General features: G+C 48.6%; 1 protein-coding gene and 1 pseudogene across 8 annotated transcripts in view; one reads left to right on the plus strand and one right to left on the minus strand.

Annotated features, from left to right (window-relative positions):
• The window catches only part of MYLK (myosin light chain kinase), a 178,841-nt gene that overhangs the window by 72,355 nt on the left and 89,279 nt on the right, over nucleotides 1-17,207 (plus strand). For all 8 annotated transcript variants that reach the window (XM_065876030.1, XM_065876031.1, XM_065876035.1 and 5 more), the window contains 2 exons: nucleotides 1,493-1,645; nucleotides 16,553-16,690. In XM_065876030.1, the coding sequence (XP_065732102.1) occupies nucleotides 1,493-1,645; nucleotides 16,553-16,690 (291 nt within the window). The remainder of the gene's footprint in view (nucleotides 1-1,492; nucleotides 1,646-16,552; nucleotides 16,691-17,207) is intronic.
• Nucleotides 10,850-14,373, minus strand: LOC136122571 (eukaryotic translation initiation factor 4 gamma 2 pseudogene; annotated as a pseudogene).

Below are 17,207 nucleotides of genomic sequence, written 5' to 3' on the forward strand. Positions count from 1 at the left end.
GAAAAGCAGCCCCACCTTACTCTTTGGCGAATCTTGGCATTTTCACACTCTTCCCACTAGAGGGCGATCATGCACAAGTCGGGGACCCTTGGCCGCCGACTCTGATTTCACCAGTCTTGGAGCTGGGAGTTCTGTGTTGCCTAATTCTGAGTGCCCTGAGCCAACAACTCCTTTCTGGAGCCACCATTTCACCCCATGCTTGTGGAGCCAAAATGAGCTGTGCTCCAGTAAAAGGAGAGCTCTCAAACAGCTTGTTGGCACAGGTTTCAATAGCAGAGGCACTTAGATGGCAGTCATGGGATGTACTGGTATTCCCAAGGAAGAGAAGTTTTAGGTACACACACACACACACACACACGGGTGTTCAGTCCTCTCAGTAGCACGATCCTGGCCCCTGGCTCTCCCAGCCCCCAGCCCCACCTCTATGAAGTGCAGTCGGGCCAGCGGAATCTCTTTCCTCTGGCCCTGTGGCTGACTTGGCAGTGCCTGTCATGGAGATGTGAAGTGTTGCTATGTGCAGAAGAAAACATTGGATTGCAGGGAGAGGACCTTTTTCTGCACTTTCTCCCTCTGCCACTGCCCACCCCCAGTTTTATGATGTGCAAACCAGGAGCCTGGGCTGACAAGGGAAGGAACTGACAGTTGCTTCCTATATGGTGAATGGAAACATTCCTGCTCTAAGGCCAGGATCTTCAGTAATGAGATTCTTTTTTTTTCTCCTAGAAATGAAAGCTCACATCCTGGAATGATAAAATCCCGGGAACTTATAGCATTAAAGAAACCACTGAATTTCACGCCACACACTTCTGTCTCCATGCAGGACTTTATGTGACCTGAATAAAGGGCCCTCCATGCAAGGGACTCTTGGAAGAAAGGGCCAGAGTCGTTTTTTAGTTCCCTGTATTTATCTTTTCTGTGAATCCTAAAATGCATGTCATTGCAGTGTTAGGTTGAGGGTGCAGAATTGCTTCTGGTAAATATCTGCAATGGGAAATAGAATCATTGATTCTGGAGACATCTAAAAGGAGCCGGGAGCCTCATGTGCAGTCTGGGTGAGGTCTGTTCTGCCTGAGGCTGGGCTATGGGCCAGATGACCCTGTCAGATTCTTTCCAGGCTCAGGACTCTGTGAAGTCTAGGATGTGGATTTGGGGACTGTTTATTTAAACAGAATGCACAGGACTCTGTCCCTTTCCTGCTTGCATTCTAAGTGCCTCCAGAATCTGCCCCCCAAGTCCTACCAGCCCCAGCCTTGCTCCTGCACACACACAATCACTCCCTCTCCTTTACCTCCCTAGCACCTGCCTCTTTTTCCCCTCCTCGAACCTCTGTCCAGTTGGCTGGGGGTGGTCCCGACACATCATTAGCCCTCAGTGGGGCTGAGCAGGTATGGGGAACATCGCTGTCATGACAGCAGCTGCCCTGCTGAGGACAGGGCTCACACCCTGCCACTGGGTGCTCCCTGCCTGAGCCTTCCTGTGCTTCCCTCCACAGGGCAGCCCATCCAGTATGCTCACTCCACCTGCGAGGCTGGCGTGGCTGAGCTCCACATCCAGGATGCCCTCCCAGAGGACGATGGCACCTACACCTGTCTGGCCGAGAACACCTTGGGGCAGGTGTCCTGCAGCGCCCGGGTCACTGTCCATGGTAGGAGCCCCTGGGCACCTCTCTGGAAGCACCTTTCCTGCCAACACATCTGCTTTGGAGAAAGGGCACCTCACCTAAAGGCAGGTGGAGGCGATGGCCTCCAGGAGCTCACAGTGACCAGGGTCTGCCATGGGAGATGGACATGCAAGGCCAGTCCCCACCCCCTCACCCCACCAAGGCTGAGGGAAGATGCAGGGGAAAGAGGCAAAGACTCCCTTGACTCAAGAAGCTTCCAGTCTGGTAGGCAGAAAACCGCACGCACTGAAAGACAAAGTATCCCTGGAGGACTTAGGCTCTCACAAATGACCCCTCACGCCCTGGGGGACACTGGGAGACACCGGATAACGAGTACCAGTTTTGAGGCTTCCAGAGGGCCACCGTTTGTCCCCCTTTTCCTTCTGCCCTTGCTCCTCCCCAGCGCCCCAGGCTTGCTCTTATACCTCACCAGCCTGGTATCCAATAATCTGATTATTATGGTTGTCCCCCATTGATCAGCACCAATCGCTTAGTCCCAGGAAGTCCCTGGAGAGCCACAGACTCAAGACAGAGCTGTCTGGGCTGTGGTATCGGCAGGCATGGTGACAGTGCCAGGGAAGGACTTCTTGGGCCCCAGGTGATCAGGTAAGCCTGACTCCCCAGCCCCAGCTGAGCCCGGGCCCCCAGCTCCCCCGGTGACTGGGGCCCGGGTGCTTGGAACAGATGCACTGTGCCCTGTTTTTCCAGCAGCCTAGCAGGAGACATGCCTTCCCGCTCTGTTCCCGCAGGGCTCGGCCTCCTGGGGAGAGTCTCCCCGTATGTGGGCAGCAGCAGCCCAGGGGTGGGGGGCAGTGCTCTTCGTATCTTACATAGAAGGGTCTGAGCGTCTCAAGAAATCAATGTCACTTGCCTAAGCACCCCAAGGTCGTGAGCCACACTGGCCTTTTGAACCCGGGTCCCCAAAGCCACTGAAACTTCCTGCCCTTTTGCAGAGTGCAAGTCCCCTGGCCCCAGAGTGGGGCTGACCCTCGCCCCCGGGGCTGGCCATTGTCGCCCCTAGGAATAGAGGAATGGCACTGGTGCCCTGACTTGGCTGCGGCCTGGCTGCAGAGGCTCTCTCCAGCCTCTCTGAGTTCTCTGCGATTCCTGTGAAGTGCCCGTGTGCACTGGCCAGCCAGCCGGGGACTGGCCCTGCTTCTTCCGAGGAGGCCCTCCCACTCGGCCTGGGGGCTGTCCTCCTTGCCCCCAGGTCTGTGGGAGGGGCAGGTCCTGGCTGGTTGCCCATCTGAGCATGTTTCAAAGCAGAAACAGAGAGGTCCCCGGCAAGAACTCTGCCAGAGCCACGTGGATCTGCTCTGAGAGCAGCCCTGTGTGAGCGAGGGCCCCCTCCCAGTGTGGGGATGGACTGGCCTGTGAAGGCCAAACAGAGGCTCAGCTACCATAAATGGTGAAGGAGGCTGAGACGTGGCCGAGCTCAGGCTGCTGTGCTGGGCTGCCTGCACAGGGTCGGGGCAGGCCGAGCCTGGCACCGTGACAGCCCTGGCTCTGCTCCCAGGGTCCCCAGGAGGCTCCGGTCCACGTCCCGCACCAGCCTCAGCCGTGGAGTTTTTCTTTCTTTATTGGCAGCTTCTTTGGCTGCCGTCTCTGGGCCAGCTCAGGGGGAGGGAGACGACTGTGGTGGAGGCATTAGTCCCCTACTATGCCGACCACTGTCCTGGCCTCTCCCTCAGCTGCCCAGGCCTCCTGGCCTTTTTCTCCCATCCGTGTGGCCCCAGACCACGGCTGGGGCGTGGATTTGGAGCACCTGCCCAGGTGTGAGTCCTGAGCACGGCTTGCTAGCCCTGCCGCTGGGCTGCTGTTTCCTCTCCGGGCGTCACCTTCCTCTTCTGTGTGATGGGGACACTGAGAGTCACCCCAAGTACTGCGAGGATTACATTAACAAACACACTAATGATCTCCAAACATGGGACGTGCTCAGTAAGTGGGTGCCTTTATGACTGTCCAACGGAGTCCCGACCTTTAAACAGATGAACTCCCTTCAAAATGCAAGTCTGAGGAGCAGTCTTACCAAAGGATCAACTTTGCCACACTGGGTGGTTGTTTGTCTGTCTGTCTGTCTGGTCGTTTGGTTTTGGTAAAGGGAAGAGAGAATCAGAATCAGAGAAGGGAAGTGTAGGGCCACACACTAAAGCCATAGCCTGAGCATCCGTTCTGGGGGCTCTGGCCACGAGAGGGCGCCATTCGGCAATGGCTCTCCCTCCCCTGGTCTGGTTTCCAGGGAGGAGCAGGTTCCCGGGCAACTTTTGCTGGAGGAGAGCTCAGCAGATACTTTGTTGAAGGCCAGACATGGGTGCTCTTTCTCACCTCTTTAACCTTTCGCCAAGGTTTTGCAATCATCCAGAGACTGCTGGCTCAGCAGTTTCTGGCAATCACTCTGACGTGATTTCTGCAGCCTCTTTTCCCTGCTTTCTCTGCCTTCTCTCCTCTGTAACCTCTTCCTCCCCAAATCTAACTCCCTCCCACAAATGTCACTTCCTCTGGGGTGAGTTCTCTTACCAGCTCTACCTCCCTTATGGTTGTGCTTACTTATCAGCAAATCTCTACTGAGCACCTCCTTGGTGCCAGGCATCGTTCTGGGGAAGCGGCCATGAACAAGAGACAGGTTCTGTCTTCCTGCCGGTTACAATTCTGATGGAGAGATGGGCAATCATCCACACCTGGCTTAATCCAATACCGACAAGTGCTATTACGAAAACGAGAATAGAGAGGGGGGTGGAAGGGATCCTTTCTTAGTTAGGTGCTGGAGGAAACCCCTTGGGGAAGGTGACTTTTGAGCAGAGACTTCATGAACTGGAAAAAGAGTGCTCCAGGCAGGCGGCACAGCAAGTGCAAAGGCCCTGAGTTGGGAATCAAGTCAGCCTATTTAAGAGACAGTGAGTCTGGAGCAAAGGGAGTGGGGGGCCCAGTGGTAGAGACTGGGTTCAGAGAGAGGCAGGGCATGTGTTCAGTGAATGAATGAAAGAGCAACGGCGGTGGGTGAGCCTGCCCGGTAGTGCAGGGGGTGTTCCCTCCACCTCCTCACATGTCCGGGGTCTCAGGGTTCATGGGAGTGCTCAGCAAACCCACACTCTAGCTCTCAAAAGCCCCCCAACAAATATTCCTGCTTTCCTCCTCCCACACTAGGAAAAATGTCCCTAGTAGTTAACCAGGCCGTGAAAGTCTTCCCTCCCGACCCAGATGGAGCCTAAAGGATGATTAATCTAAGTTCCTGCAGAAGCCAGGAAGATCTGAAGGGGAGTGAATACTTCAGTGTATTTGCACTGAGTCACTGGTGTGGAGGCTTCCTTAGGCTAGAATATTTTAATTTATCTCCCCCTGGAGTATCTTTGTCAGGGCTAAAATTCTTAAGTGACTAGATTTGTTAACCGGCTAATAGTGCCCATTTAGACAGTGTCTCAGCCTAATGGTTTGTTTATTTAAGTGAAGACCTGCTGGGCTCTTAAAGGCACCTAAGGACATAAAATGTGGGTAAGTTAAAAAAAATTAAAAATAAAAAACCTGATTTCTAAACTAAAAAATGAAACTTAATAAAGCATATTTATTAGAGTATTTGTTTCGATAAAGAGCCTCTAAGGAAAGCAACAGGCACCAGGGAAGTCAGCCATTCACTAGGCAGTGAGAGCATCCGTAGAAGCCCAGCTGGTTTTCAGATCAGTGACAGGCTCACTGTGGGGCAGCTTTGAGTACTGACAGCCTCCTGCCATTAATTGGAGGATACTGGCAGGCACTTTGGACGTTGTATAATCTTTCCCTCTGTGAGTTTAAAAACACTGAAAACATTAAAAAAATTTTTTGAGATAACCCTTTTTTGTTAATTTTTATTGGAGTACTGTATAGTTGATTTACAATATTATGTTAGCTTCTGCTGTATAGCAAAGTGAATCGGTTATACATGTACATATATCTACTCTTTTTTAGATTCTATTCCCATATAGGTCATTGTAGAGTATTAAGTAGAGTTCCCTGTGCTATACAATAGGTCCTTATTAGTTATTTAGTTTATATATAGTAGTGTGTACATGTCAATCCCAATCTCCCAATTTATCCCTCCTCCCCCTCCTTTCCCCCTTGGTAACCATAAGTTTGTTTTCTACATCTGTGACTCTGTTTCTGTTTTGTAAATAGGTTCATTTGTACCATTTTTTTTAAGATTCCACATAGATTGAAAACATTTTTAATACTTATGTCAGCTAAAGAGAAACTTATTGAGGGGAAAGGATATACATCAGTTTTACCTTGTCATTTTTGTTTGTTTTTTAAGAACTTGAGTCCGCCTACAATATGTGTCCAAAGTCTTCTAAATTCTGTGAAGGCCAGCAAATCAATGTTAAATTATTTTATAACCAATATTTTAGTTTAAACAAGTTAATACAACAGAACTGGTGTTGTGTGCCATGTGGGCCCTTCTTGTCACAGAAGGACTTCCAAGTATTTGTTTGTTTCCGTGTCACGGATCTGGAGCCTTATTTTACTAATTGGACAATTAGAGCTACATCGTGGTCTACTTCTACAGCCATTGCAGGTCATCTCTAGCATTTATTTGCCCAGAGCTCTTGGTCAGGAATGCCATCCGAAATTACAGTTTTCTGTTCCTAATGGCAAAATGTGATGTGTGCTTTGACAGTGTGGTGGAGAGTATGGTTCCCAGACATGCCTCGGGAGGGAACGTCAGCTGGCTTGGATGGTTTACCTTTACATTTAGAGTTTGATTATAACTTCTAAGGCAGTAAGACGGCTATGGTTGCAATGATTCCTGCCTCCCATCTGGCAACCCTATCATTAGTGGTCAGAGATCCTTTTGGGGATGTCATTCGTCATTGTTTCCTTGCATTCTTTTTCTTGCCGCTTCTTCCCATTTGCTTTTTAGGTTCTGGAGAAATCAATGGGGAGAAGAAAAGCCAAAAGAGAGAGCAAGGCTATGGGGGGAAGGGTCTCTTTTTATGCCCAACGAAGTAGACCTTTTGCTGATGCTCCAAGTAGGTTTATTTGGTTAAGAGACAGACTTTTGTTGGAAGAGAGCTCGCATCCATCCCCGGGGAGGGATTTGCACCGTGCATAAATGCTCTGCAGATGGGGAGTGGCTGGGTGAAGGTAAGCTTCCTTGATGAGCCCTCTAGAGTCAGCAGTCCTGGAACTTAGGGAAAGGAGGAAGCTAGACCATGATCCCTGGACCTTGCTGGATTTTGAGCACCAAATAAAGAAGGGAGGATTGTGCTTCCAGAACAGCCTTTTGTTGGTAATTTACTTAATTTCCACAGTATAACAGGGTTTGGAGTGAATCGGATTTGCTGTTGGAATGGTATTTTGCATTTTTATGACTAAACAAAATAGCTCAGGTTCAAAGCTTAAGGAAAATCTTCAGCAGATCGGAGATAAACGCAATCATTTTCCCTCCCCCTAACTATGCATCTTCAAAAGGTCCGTGTGGCTGCATACCTGAGAGGAGTGGGGGATGCTAGGAAGTAGGGGAGGGCCCTTCCATGTCCACCTTTATTTGGTGACAACCTGTGGGTCCAGAGACGCTGGTGTCAGAGCAGGGAAGAGGCTGAGAGACCGGGCCTGAGGCTCTGACAGCAGGACTTAGTAAAAGCTGTGACAGGCAGTGGTCCCTCCCCAGGTGGGAAGCCCTGGGGAGTGATGCCAAAAATCTTGGCTCTCTGTGCATCAATGCCAAACGGAAATACGGAGACAGTTTCGGAGGAAAAGAAATAGAGAAGCTTTATTTGTTGCCAGGCAAAGAGTAGGCTAGCACCTCAAGAACTGTGCGCCCCACCCCCAGGAATCAGAAGAGGTCTTATAGGTGGAGCTCACAGTCTGGGGTAGGTGATAAGGATCAAAGTAATGAAGGTCTTGCATTTTTCTTCTTGCATTATTTCAAAACAGTCACAGCTGGTGTCAGGCAGCCTGGTAATTGCCTGCAGCAGCTCAGTCTGTTGTGTCTGAGTTACTGGCCCACACCTTTCTGAAATGCAGAATGCTACAAGGGGTGATTTGCTACAAGAGAGTTCAGGGAGTATAAACACCAGGTGCAGGATGTAATTCACACAGGATCAGAGAGTGTTAGGGGCAGGATGTAATTCACAGGGAATTAGGGCGTGAGAGGTGCAGGATGTAATTCACAGAATGTCAGAGAGCCTTAGAGGTTAGCTTTTGAAGGACAAATCTAGTTACAGACACTACAGATTAGTAACAGTTAAAGTAAAACTAGGATCGATTAATTCTTTCAGGTCAGTTTATGTTTCTTCTCTCACCTGTTCACTGTTCCCTTTATTTTCCTTGTTATTAAGAGAGGAAAAACTTCATTTCTGTTTTTGTTACAACACGGCAAGGACCCAGGGACTTGTACACGGTTTCAGGAGCTCTTAAGACGGTAGGGTATTCTGTCTCTGTTCCATATTTGTGTCATCTGTTTAAACACTTGAAAGGTAACATTCTATAATTTTTTGTTTTAATCTGACACGAGTTTTGAGTGAGCTGGGAGCCTGCTAAGGGCCCTTTTCAAGGCAAACTACTCAATGTGTATGCAAATTCAGATCCATAACCATGGGGGCGCTTTAGAGAGCAGCGTGTGGGCTAGTAAAAGTTGACAGGTGGAGAAAACTTCCAAGAGAAAATTTCTAAGGAGAAATTCAGAATTGTTTTTCTTGCTAAACCCATAGAAAGAGAGGAAGGACCCAGACGGGAAGAACAGGAGAATGACTGCAGTATAGAGGGAGACACTGCCGTCACACCAGCACTGGGACAAAGGCTGTAGGGGCTTCTTAATTTCAAGCCCAAGAGAAGCCAAAGCCCTCACTCGTGTCTCCAGGTTTGAGGAGCAGGGTTATACCGGTTATTGTATGCGAATTCATGAGAAAGGTAACAAATAGCACCTGTTGTGTGGGTACTTAACTTCCCCTAGATAAGAGCTTTTCAAAATCTAGTATTGGGTTAATACCAGTTCCTATAAGTGTTGAAACAAGACCACTATCAATCAGCTTTTCTAATGAGGAACATTGTTTTGACAGACAAAATCTAATCAGTTAGAAAAGCTGGTGGGTCTTATTTAATTCCCATAACAACTCCACTTTCCACTTTTGAATTAACTCTGCTTTACAGATGAAGAAAATCGATGCTCAGAGGTCAAGTCACAATAACCCAGCTAATAGGCAGCAGCTCTAGGCCTCCAGCTGCCTCAGCCCATCTGCTTTCTACTTTGCTGCTCTGGGACCCTGAGAAATCATTTGTTTGATATTTTTGCTTCCCCAGAGCAAGAATTTTATGTTTAAGTTCATGACTAGGAACTGTCTTCAAAAACAGTTTCTGATGAGTCAAAACAGGGCAATCATGGCCAAGGAGGGAAAATTCGGAGGGTCTGTAAGGTCAGAAAGCAGTGCTCCCCCGCCATCTCTCTCCTTCCTTTTCCCTCAGTCCCTCTTCCATGTTCCTTCTTTCTCCCGCCCTCTCTTCTCTCCTCTCGCTCCTCTTTCCCTTCCTTAAGTCTTGCTACAGCTTAGTCTATGTGGCATCATTTTTACTTGTCAATAAACTGCTTATAAGCGTTCTTTTTTTTTTTAGTTTATCTATTTATTTTTGGCTACGTTGGGTCTTCATTGCTGTGCACGGGCTTTCTCTAGTTGCGGCGAGCAGAGGCTACTCTTCGTTGCAGTGCGGGGGCTTCTTGCGGTGGCTTCTTTTGTTGCGGAACACGGGCTCTAGGCGCGCGGGCTTCAGTAGCTGTGGCATGTGGGCTCTAGAGCGCGGGCTCAGTAGTTGTGGCGCATGGGCTTAGTTGCTCCGCAGCATGTGGGATCTTCCCGGACCGGGGCTCGAACCCGTGTCCCCTGCATTGGCAGACAATTCTTAACCACTGCACCACGAGGGAAGTCCCAGCATTCTTAATCTTAGTTCTTGTCTTTCCCACTGGAGGACAGGCCGGGTCCTTTTCCTTTCTCTCAAAATGGAACAGAGCCCCCAGTACCTGGCTGCTAAGTTTAACAGCAGAGTAAGTCAGTGAGGGAGTAGAGAGCCACTGGCCAATTGACCAAGTACCAGAGCAACAGATAAGTCCACTTCAGATCAGTAAATCGAGGAGGCTTGGCCCATCCTTTATTCCAGAAAGAAGGGCCCCTCTGGGGTTGGTCTCAGCAAAGCAGAGGAAGCACAAGTGTGGGGAAGCCCTGGGGTCTATCTAGTCTGGCCCCATTTGAGCTGGGTAGCAAGTCTGTCATAGGGTCCCAGGGACCCCTCCCTTGCTATTGGTGTGCCATGGCCAGTGCCTGCCTTCCCCAAATGAAGGAGGCTCAGGTTCCCTGAGGCTCCATGGCCACTGGGGCCCTCTCACCTCAGACCCTGGCCCGCCTTCCCCGCCTCAAACCAGGACTGTGCCAGGTGACAGCTAAAGCACAACCCTAGAAGAGACATCTCTAGGAGAATCGGCGACTCTGGGCGTGAGCACAGTGACAGAAAGCTCCCAGTGGAATCTAGGCAACTGGCCTTTGTTCTCAGGACAGGAAGGGAAGCATCCAGACCAGGACTCTGTTGGCCATGTCAGCTCTTAGGACAGACCAGCTTCCTTCTCTAAAGGAAGTATATAAAATCAGGGCATGAACATGACTTGACAAATTAAGTAGACTTAATTTCAGTACTATAATAAGAGGGACCAATTCAAATTCTCACAATTTGTTTCATACCCACGAAGACCACTTCAAGGGCATTTACGATCTCTCAAAACTGATCCGTTTTGTGCAAGTAAACCATGTTTCTTTTAAAAAGACTCGTGCACTTGCCCAGGCTCGAGGATATTAAAACCTAGCACATAAAGCCCGTTACTAGAGGTAGAGATACAGGCAATATGTTCTTACGGCAGCAACCGTCAACTACAGGTAAGAATTTTTCTGTAACAACCAAATGGATAATCAAATATTGCAACAACTCAAGTATTACTGAGCAAAGTGCATTTCTACCGCATTCAGTGCTGCTCTTCAGTTTTCTAACTTAAAACAGCCTATGATAACTGGCAGCAAAGAAGGTCTTTGCAATAGACTGCCTCTGCTTGAGAACTTATGATGTAATATTGCATGCTGCATTTAATATACTATCTAAACATTAAAGATACTCCTAAAATATTTGTTGGTAGACTATGATTAAGACATTACACTACAAAAAAACCTTATGCAGAAGGAAATCCTAACTGACATGCTTCTGCTTTAAATACTGTGAAAACTTTACAGCAGAATGAATTTTCACAGTGGTTAGGTCAAATGCAGTTATATCATAGCCACAGTATGTTTCCCACAATTTAAGGCTTTGGCTGGTTCTTTTATAGTCAGCTTCTTCTGATTCTTCTTCATCAGCAGTTTCTAGCCAGGTTAGCCACTGATTCACCTGGAACAAAGCCTTGCCTTTCCCTGGAAACTCTTGGGTTCTATCTTCTTTCCAAGCCAAGAAAGCTTCTTCTTCGATCATCTCCATGTCATAGAAGTGAACAAAAAAGAGGAGTAACATGCCTTTCGGGAAGTTGCTATTGTAGCAGTGCACCTGAAGAGCAGAGAGGGCACTAACTTGTAGATCAACGTGATCATGAAGGAATTTCTGCATTACTGGCTTGAAGGAAAGAAGCAGTTGTTTTTCGGAAGGAGCAGGAGAAGAATCTGTTTCATCACTGGGTGGGTTTACTTCACTAGAAATGTACTATAAGAAGCTAGTCATTAAGATGTGCACAAATCCTTTCTCTACATGAAGTTTGGGAGAGATGTTATCTTTAATCCACTTATATATGGTTTGAGGGGATGGATTCAACTTTATTTGCTTTAACAGTTCCTTCTCCAATTTGAGCCTCAGCTCTTTCTGCTGTAAAATGAGGGCATAATCTTCCCTACTTCAGGGGGTGTTGAGGATAAACTGAGAGCTGCAGACATCCTTTAGAATCCTTTAGAATGGTGAGGTGCTAAACTTTGTAAGGAATTATTATAATGTTATCTCAATGGAAGCTGAGACCTTTCAGATCTCTGCCTGATTAAATGTGAATGTCCAGATTTGGGAGACTTTTCTCATCGTAGTTATTGTCAGGTTGAGTTTGCTCAACCAAAAACAGTCAGTTGGGTTAGGAGAAGCACAAAACATTTATTCCTGTACTTATTATGTGTCAGATATTCTTGTAGCTGTTTTATGGGAGTTACTTCTTTGAATCATCTGAAAACCCTGCAGTATTTGTCATGCGTTATACTGATGATGTGTGCATTACCCTTATCACTGTTGCATGACTGTCAGTAACTGATGAGAACTGTCGTATTCTTATCAGTTTAGAGGAGAGAACACTGAGGCTTAGGATGGGGAACTTGCTTCAGATCACGCAGCTCAGGCTGTGAGTTCACAGCACCTGTCTCCATCTGTCTCTTCTTGTTTTATCTAAGTCCACACAAGAGTGAGCATAAACTGATACGTGGTCAGTCAGCCACAGATGAGCGAGAAGAAGTTGTGTGTGGCTTTGGAATTAAATGACATACACACGCCTTGCCCTTTTCCCCGGCTTTCCCTGCTCTGCGTTAGCTTTCTGCCTTGTCAAGGATCAAGAATGGGGGTCAGCATAGGACATTTGCCCTCGTGGGGAGTTCAGCATGGGCATCACGGGAGGTGGCTGGCTCCCTTGGAAGAGACAACCTCCAGAACACCTTGGCCTTGCAGTCAGGAGACCTGGGGTGAGCTCTAGGTCTGCCTGTCACAGGCTCTGGGACCTTGGGCAACTCCCTTCACCTGAGCACGTCCTGGCCTCACTACCAGTAAAGTGGGGCGGTGGGGTTATGACTGGGGTTTCAGGATTCAAGTTAGGGATGCTTCTCTCAGGTCACCTAGAGGAAGCTGCTTGTCTCAAAACTGACATCCTTGTTGGCTCCTGAACCCCAGCGCAGAGTATAGTTGTAGGGGGTTGGTTTTCTCACTCTGAAGATTCTGGGGAGGTTGAATGCTGGGGATGACTCAGCCACCCACTAGCCCGATTCACCGTAGCTCTAGTCCCATGTGACCCTGAACGGCAGGTCTGAGAATAGGTTCATTCTGCACATTTCCTCCCAGTCGCTTCCCTCTTCTCTCCTTACAGCGGGGCTTCGGGGAGGCAAGAACAGGGTCAGAGGCGATCGGTGACATTGGAACTAAATGCCTACCAGGGGCAGTTCCCACAGATTCAGGCACTCTCTCTCATCTCTCTCTGAGGGAATGCAGTGAAATTTTGTTCTCAAATTGCTTTAGATTTACTTTAGATATATCCATGATATTTTTAAGCAACACATTTGTATTCCTAACAGTATTTCCCTTAGGTTACATCAAAATGAGTCTGTAATCCTGGGGTGAGGGTCCAGGCTCTGTTTGTTCTTCTTTCGCTGATAAACCCACCAGCTAATTGCGCCCAAGCGGGTAGGTGTGAGTCAGCTCTCGTGCCAGCCTCACACACCTGCGACTGTTGATGATGGATGGCCGGACAAAGTATTTTCACAGATTATCTCTTTCAAACCCCCAGGTCCTGTGATGATACTATTATTACCCTAAATACAGACGAAGAAGTCGAGCTTCTGAGAGAGGCAGTGACTTGCCCAAGACCAGGACCCAGCTTCAGATCCTACATTTCAGTGACTTTCAGAGAACCAGTGAGCTGCCACCTGGGAGTCAGTGCCCAGGCCACTCTCTCAGGACAGGGAGCTATAGATAGGCATTTAGTCCCCACTGGCCGAGACCAGTAGGGTGGCCTGGTTTTGCCAAAGCCCCAGGCCAGAAAACTGGGCAGTAGAAAGACCCAGGAGATGGTGGGGGTCAAAGAGGAGCTGCACTGGCTTGAAGGAAAGGGAGCTGGAGTTTTTGATGTTTCCACAGCACCTAGGAATAAGAGCCCATCTGCAGGGAGCTCTGCGAAGCTGGGGACTCTGGCTGAGACAGCGGAGAGGCAGGAACAGGGAGGGCCCTGGACAGGCAAAAACATTTTGTCCTCCAGCCTTCTCAGTCTGTGCAAGACAGGAAATTCCTCAACTCTCCTGAGGCAGCCTGCTTCCCTGGCTACTGCCACTCAGTCAGAGAAAGGAGATCTCTGCATTTCCAATATTGGGCCCCCGGAGCCCACTCCTGGGGCCTTCTAACAAGGCCAAGCCTGCCAGGCTGCCCCCTGTCAAAGGCAGTGATGCCAGGGGCTGAGACAGGATGACTCTGAGAGCCCATCCTCTGGTCATAGGCCCTGTCTTCCCTTGCACTCTGGCTCCACTCCCTTCACACGGCACGGGGAAATTGTCCTCCTACCTACCTGGTCTCCCCAGCCTCTCTCACCCTCATTCACAGAAGCCGTGATGGGTGTGCTCTGCAGTGCACCATATTTTGTTTTCAGTGCCAGCAGATAAAAATCTAGTGGCCAGTTTGGAGTTAGGCCTTTCCCAGATATGGAAAGCACCCTGGAAATGTGTCCTTATGGCTGCAGGCTTCCAGGAGAAGGTCTGGTATGTGTGGCCCTGTGCTAAAAAGAACTCAAAATACCACAGTCCCTCTTCCCCCAAACTTAGAGTTTAACTTAGAGATACCATAGCCTTCTTGGTCCCTACCCCTGCCCCCCTCCCCCAAAGACAAAAATAAGAAGGCTAACAAAGAGTTATTGAAGGTCAAAGCCACCTGGCTCACAGGACGAAGGGCAGGATCAGAGACGGGGCAGCTGGGAGCTTGCCCTGCACGAGGGCCATCCTGTGTGGGAAAGAGACACCAGCCCAACCTAACCTTACGGCTCCTTCCCCTGTGCGGCTCACACGAGGCAGGTCAGAGCCCGGCGCAGGGAGGATTCTAAGAATAATGGAAAGCCTATTTGTTAACCCATCTCCCCAGCGAATGGAGTGGGAGTGAGTAGGCCAGCCCTGAACCCAGAGAGCTGTTCTAGTTTTTGTCTTTGTCTAGCCGGTGCACTCCTTCCCCCTCCCAGAGAGAGATTCCGCCACCACCCCCCCTACCCGTTTTGGTTGTACAACAAACTGCATCTATTTATGGTGTTTAATTTGAAGGCTTCACCCATGAAACCTTCACCACAATCTTTAAAAATGAACATCTCCATCACCCAAAAATGCTTCCTTGTTTCCCCTTACAATCCCTCCCCACAACGCCCGCCCCAAGCAACCTTTCTGTCACTATATTTTGCATTTTCTAGAATTTTATGTAAATGGAATCATCCATTAGGTACTCTTTCTTCGCCTGGCTTCTTTCACGCAGTGTAATTTTTGTGAGATTTGTCCCTGTCGTAGTGTCTCTCATTAGCGCTGAGTAGTATTCCATTGTACGGATATATCATAATTTGTTTATTCATTTACTTGTTGATGGAATATTTGAGTTGTTTCCAGTTTGGGGCCGTTAGGAATAAAACCGCTATGAATGTTTGTGTGCAACTCTTTGTATGGATATGTGCTTTCATTTCTCTTGTGTAAACACCCAGGAGTAGAATGAATGGCTCATATGCTAAATGTATGTTTAACTTTTTAAGAAACTGCCAAACTGTTTTTTTTTTTTTTTTTTTGCGGTACGGGGCCCTCCCACTGCTGTGGCCTCTCCCGTTGCGGAGCACAGGCTCCGGACGCGCAGGCTCAGCGGCCATGGCTCACGGGCCCAGCCGCTCCGCGGCATGTGGGATCTTCCCAGACCAGGGCACGAACCCGTGTCCCCTGTATCGGCAGGCGGACTCTCAACCACTGCGCCACCAGGGAAGCCCGCCAAACTGCTTTTAAAAGGCTCTGTACTATTTTACACTCGCACCAGCAGTGTAGGAGAGTTCTAGTTGCCCCACATCCTTGCCAGACCCCAGTACTTAGGTTGATCAGTCTTTAATTTTAGTTATTCTAATTATGTAGCATCTTTGACTTTCCTGAGGTGCTTAAAATCTCAGGAGATGGTAAAGGAGCATCATGCAGTCATAGAAAACAATGAGGAAGCTCTCCAGTTCTGTTTTATGAGAAACATCAACATACAGAGTCAGCCCTCATGGGCTCTGCATCTGCGTATTCAACTAACCGCATATCAAAAATATTCGAGAAAAAAAATTCCAGAAAGTTTCAAAAAGGGAAACTTGAATTTGCCGCACTGGCAACTCTTTACATAGCATTGACATTGTATTAGGTATTATAAGTAATCTAGAGATGATTTAAAGTGTACAGGAGGATTTTAGGTTTTATGCATTTTATATAAGGGACTGGAGCATCTGCAGATGTTGGTATCTGCAAGGGGTCCTGGTACCAGTACCCTGCAGATACTGAAGGATAGCTGTATTGTTAGATGAAAAAGCAAGATGCCAATCACTGTGTATAGTGTGCTATCATTTTTTTTAAGAGAAGAAAAATTAAAGAGTATACCGATATGCTATTGTGTGTTATACACATGGACCGTCTTTGGCAAGGTGAGCAAGGAACTGAAAATCGGTTGCCTCTGGGGAGAGACATTTGGCCGGAGGACAGGGGTAGAAGGGAGACTGTACACATACCCTTTGTACCTTTTGAATTTTATGTTATATGAATGTATCACTTATTCAAAAGAGTAAATACAATTTAAGGGGAAAAAAAGTCTCATAAGATGCCAAGTTTTGGCTCCCCCACTCCCAGCCTCCATCCCCTGGAAGTGCTCCTGGGGAGCCAGAGCCTAGGTTGGACATGGCCCTACAGAGGCCTCATCCTTTCCTGCTGTGAGGCAAGAGCACTGTCATGCCACACAGGGAAATGGGCACGCCTTGTTCCTAGGCGTCTCCAGGGCCTCCCGAGCTCCTTATCTGGCAGCGGTCAGTTTCTGGCGGGAACTTGAGCCCCAACACATTCATGTGCTGAGTGCTCATTCGTCTGTGTCTGCAGAATGAATGAGTGACTGTTCACCCCACATTCTTTTGCCACGCAGAAAAGAAGAGTGACGAGAAGAGTGAGTACCTCCTGCCCACGGCCTCCAGCAAGCCCGTCGCGCCCCTATTCCTGCAAGGCCTCTCTGATCTCAGAGTCATGGATGGGAGCCAGGTCACCATGACAGTCCAGGTGTCAGGTCTGTCCCTGCATCTCTGTCCCCGGGGTATACGTGGAAACGGGCATGGTTGCAACATGGGCTTTGCTTCCCGACATCCCGCTCAGATCACTGTCTACCAGAAAGGCAGCCTGGGACTGTCAGTCAGTGGGCCCAAAGAAGTGGAGCCTCTTGGTCCCTCTCTTCTGCTATCTCTGGGCTGGATTTTCTGGATTCGAGGTTAAGTGGTCCAGGGAAAAAGATGGCCATGCTAGAGAGGTGAGAGATTAACTGAGAACATAGTATGGCCAATGTAGCTGGAAGATTGTGAACACAGGTCCAAAACCAGATGATGTGAGAACTTTCTAACCCTTGGAAGGTAAGTCTCAGTTGCTCTACTCAAATGTTAGGGTGAGAAGATAGAACAGGGGTCCTTCTCAAATGGATGGGGTGACACGAGTGTGGGATTTTACTGTTTTTGCTAGAAGCCGGCAAGCGAAGCCTGTGGAATATCCTGGGACAGACTTACTGACGCGGGCTCATGCTGGCCTCTGATCAG

Source organism: Phocoena phocoena, chromosome 4, assembly GCF_963924675.1.
Source record: "Phocoena phocoena chromosome 4, mPhoPho1.1, whole genome shotgun sequence".
Classification (NCBI taxonomy): domain Eukaryota; kingdom Metazoa; phylum Chordata; class Mammalia; order Artiodactyla; family Phocoenidae; genus Phocoena; species Phocoena phocoena.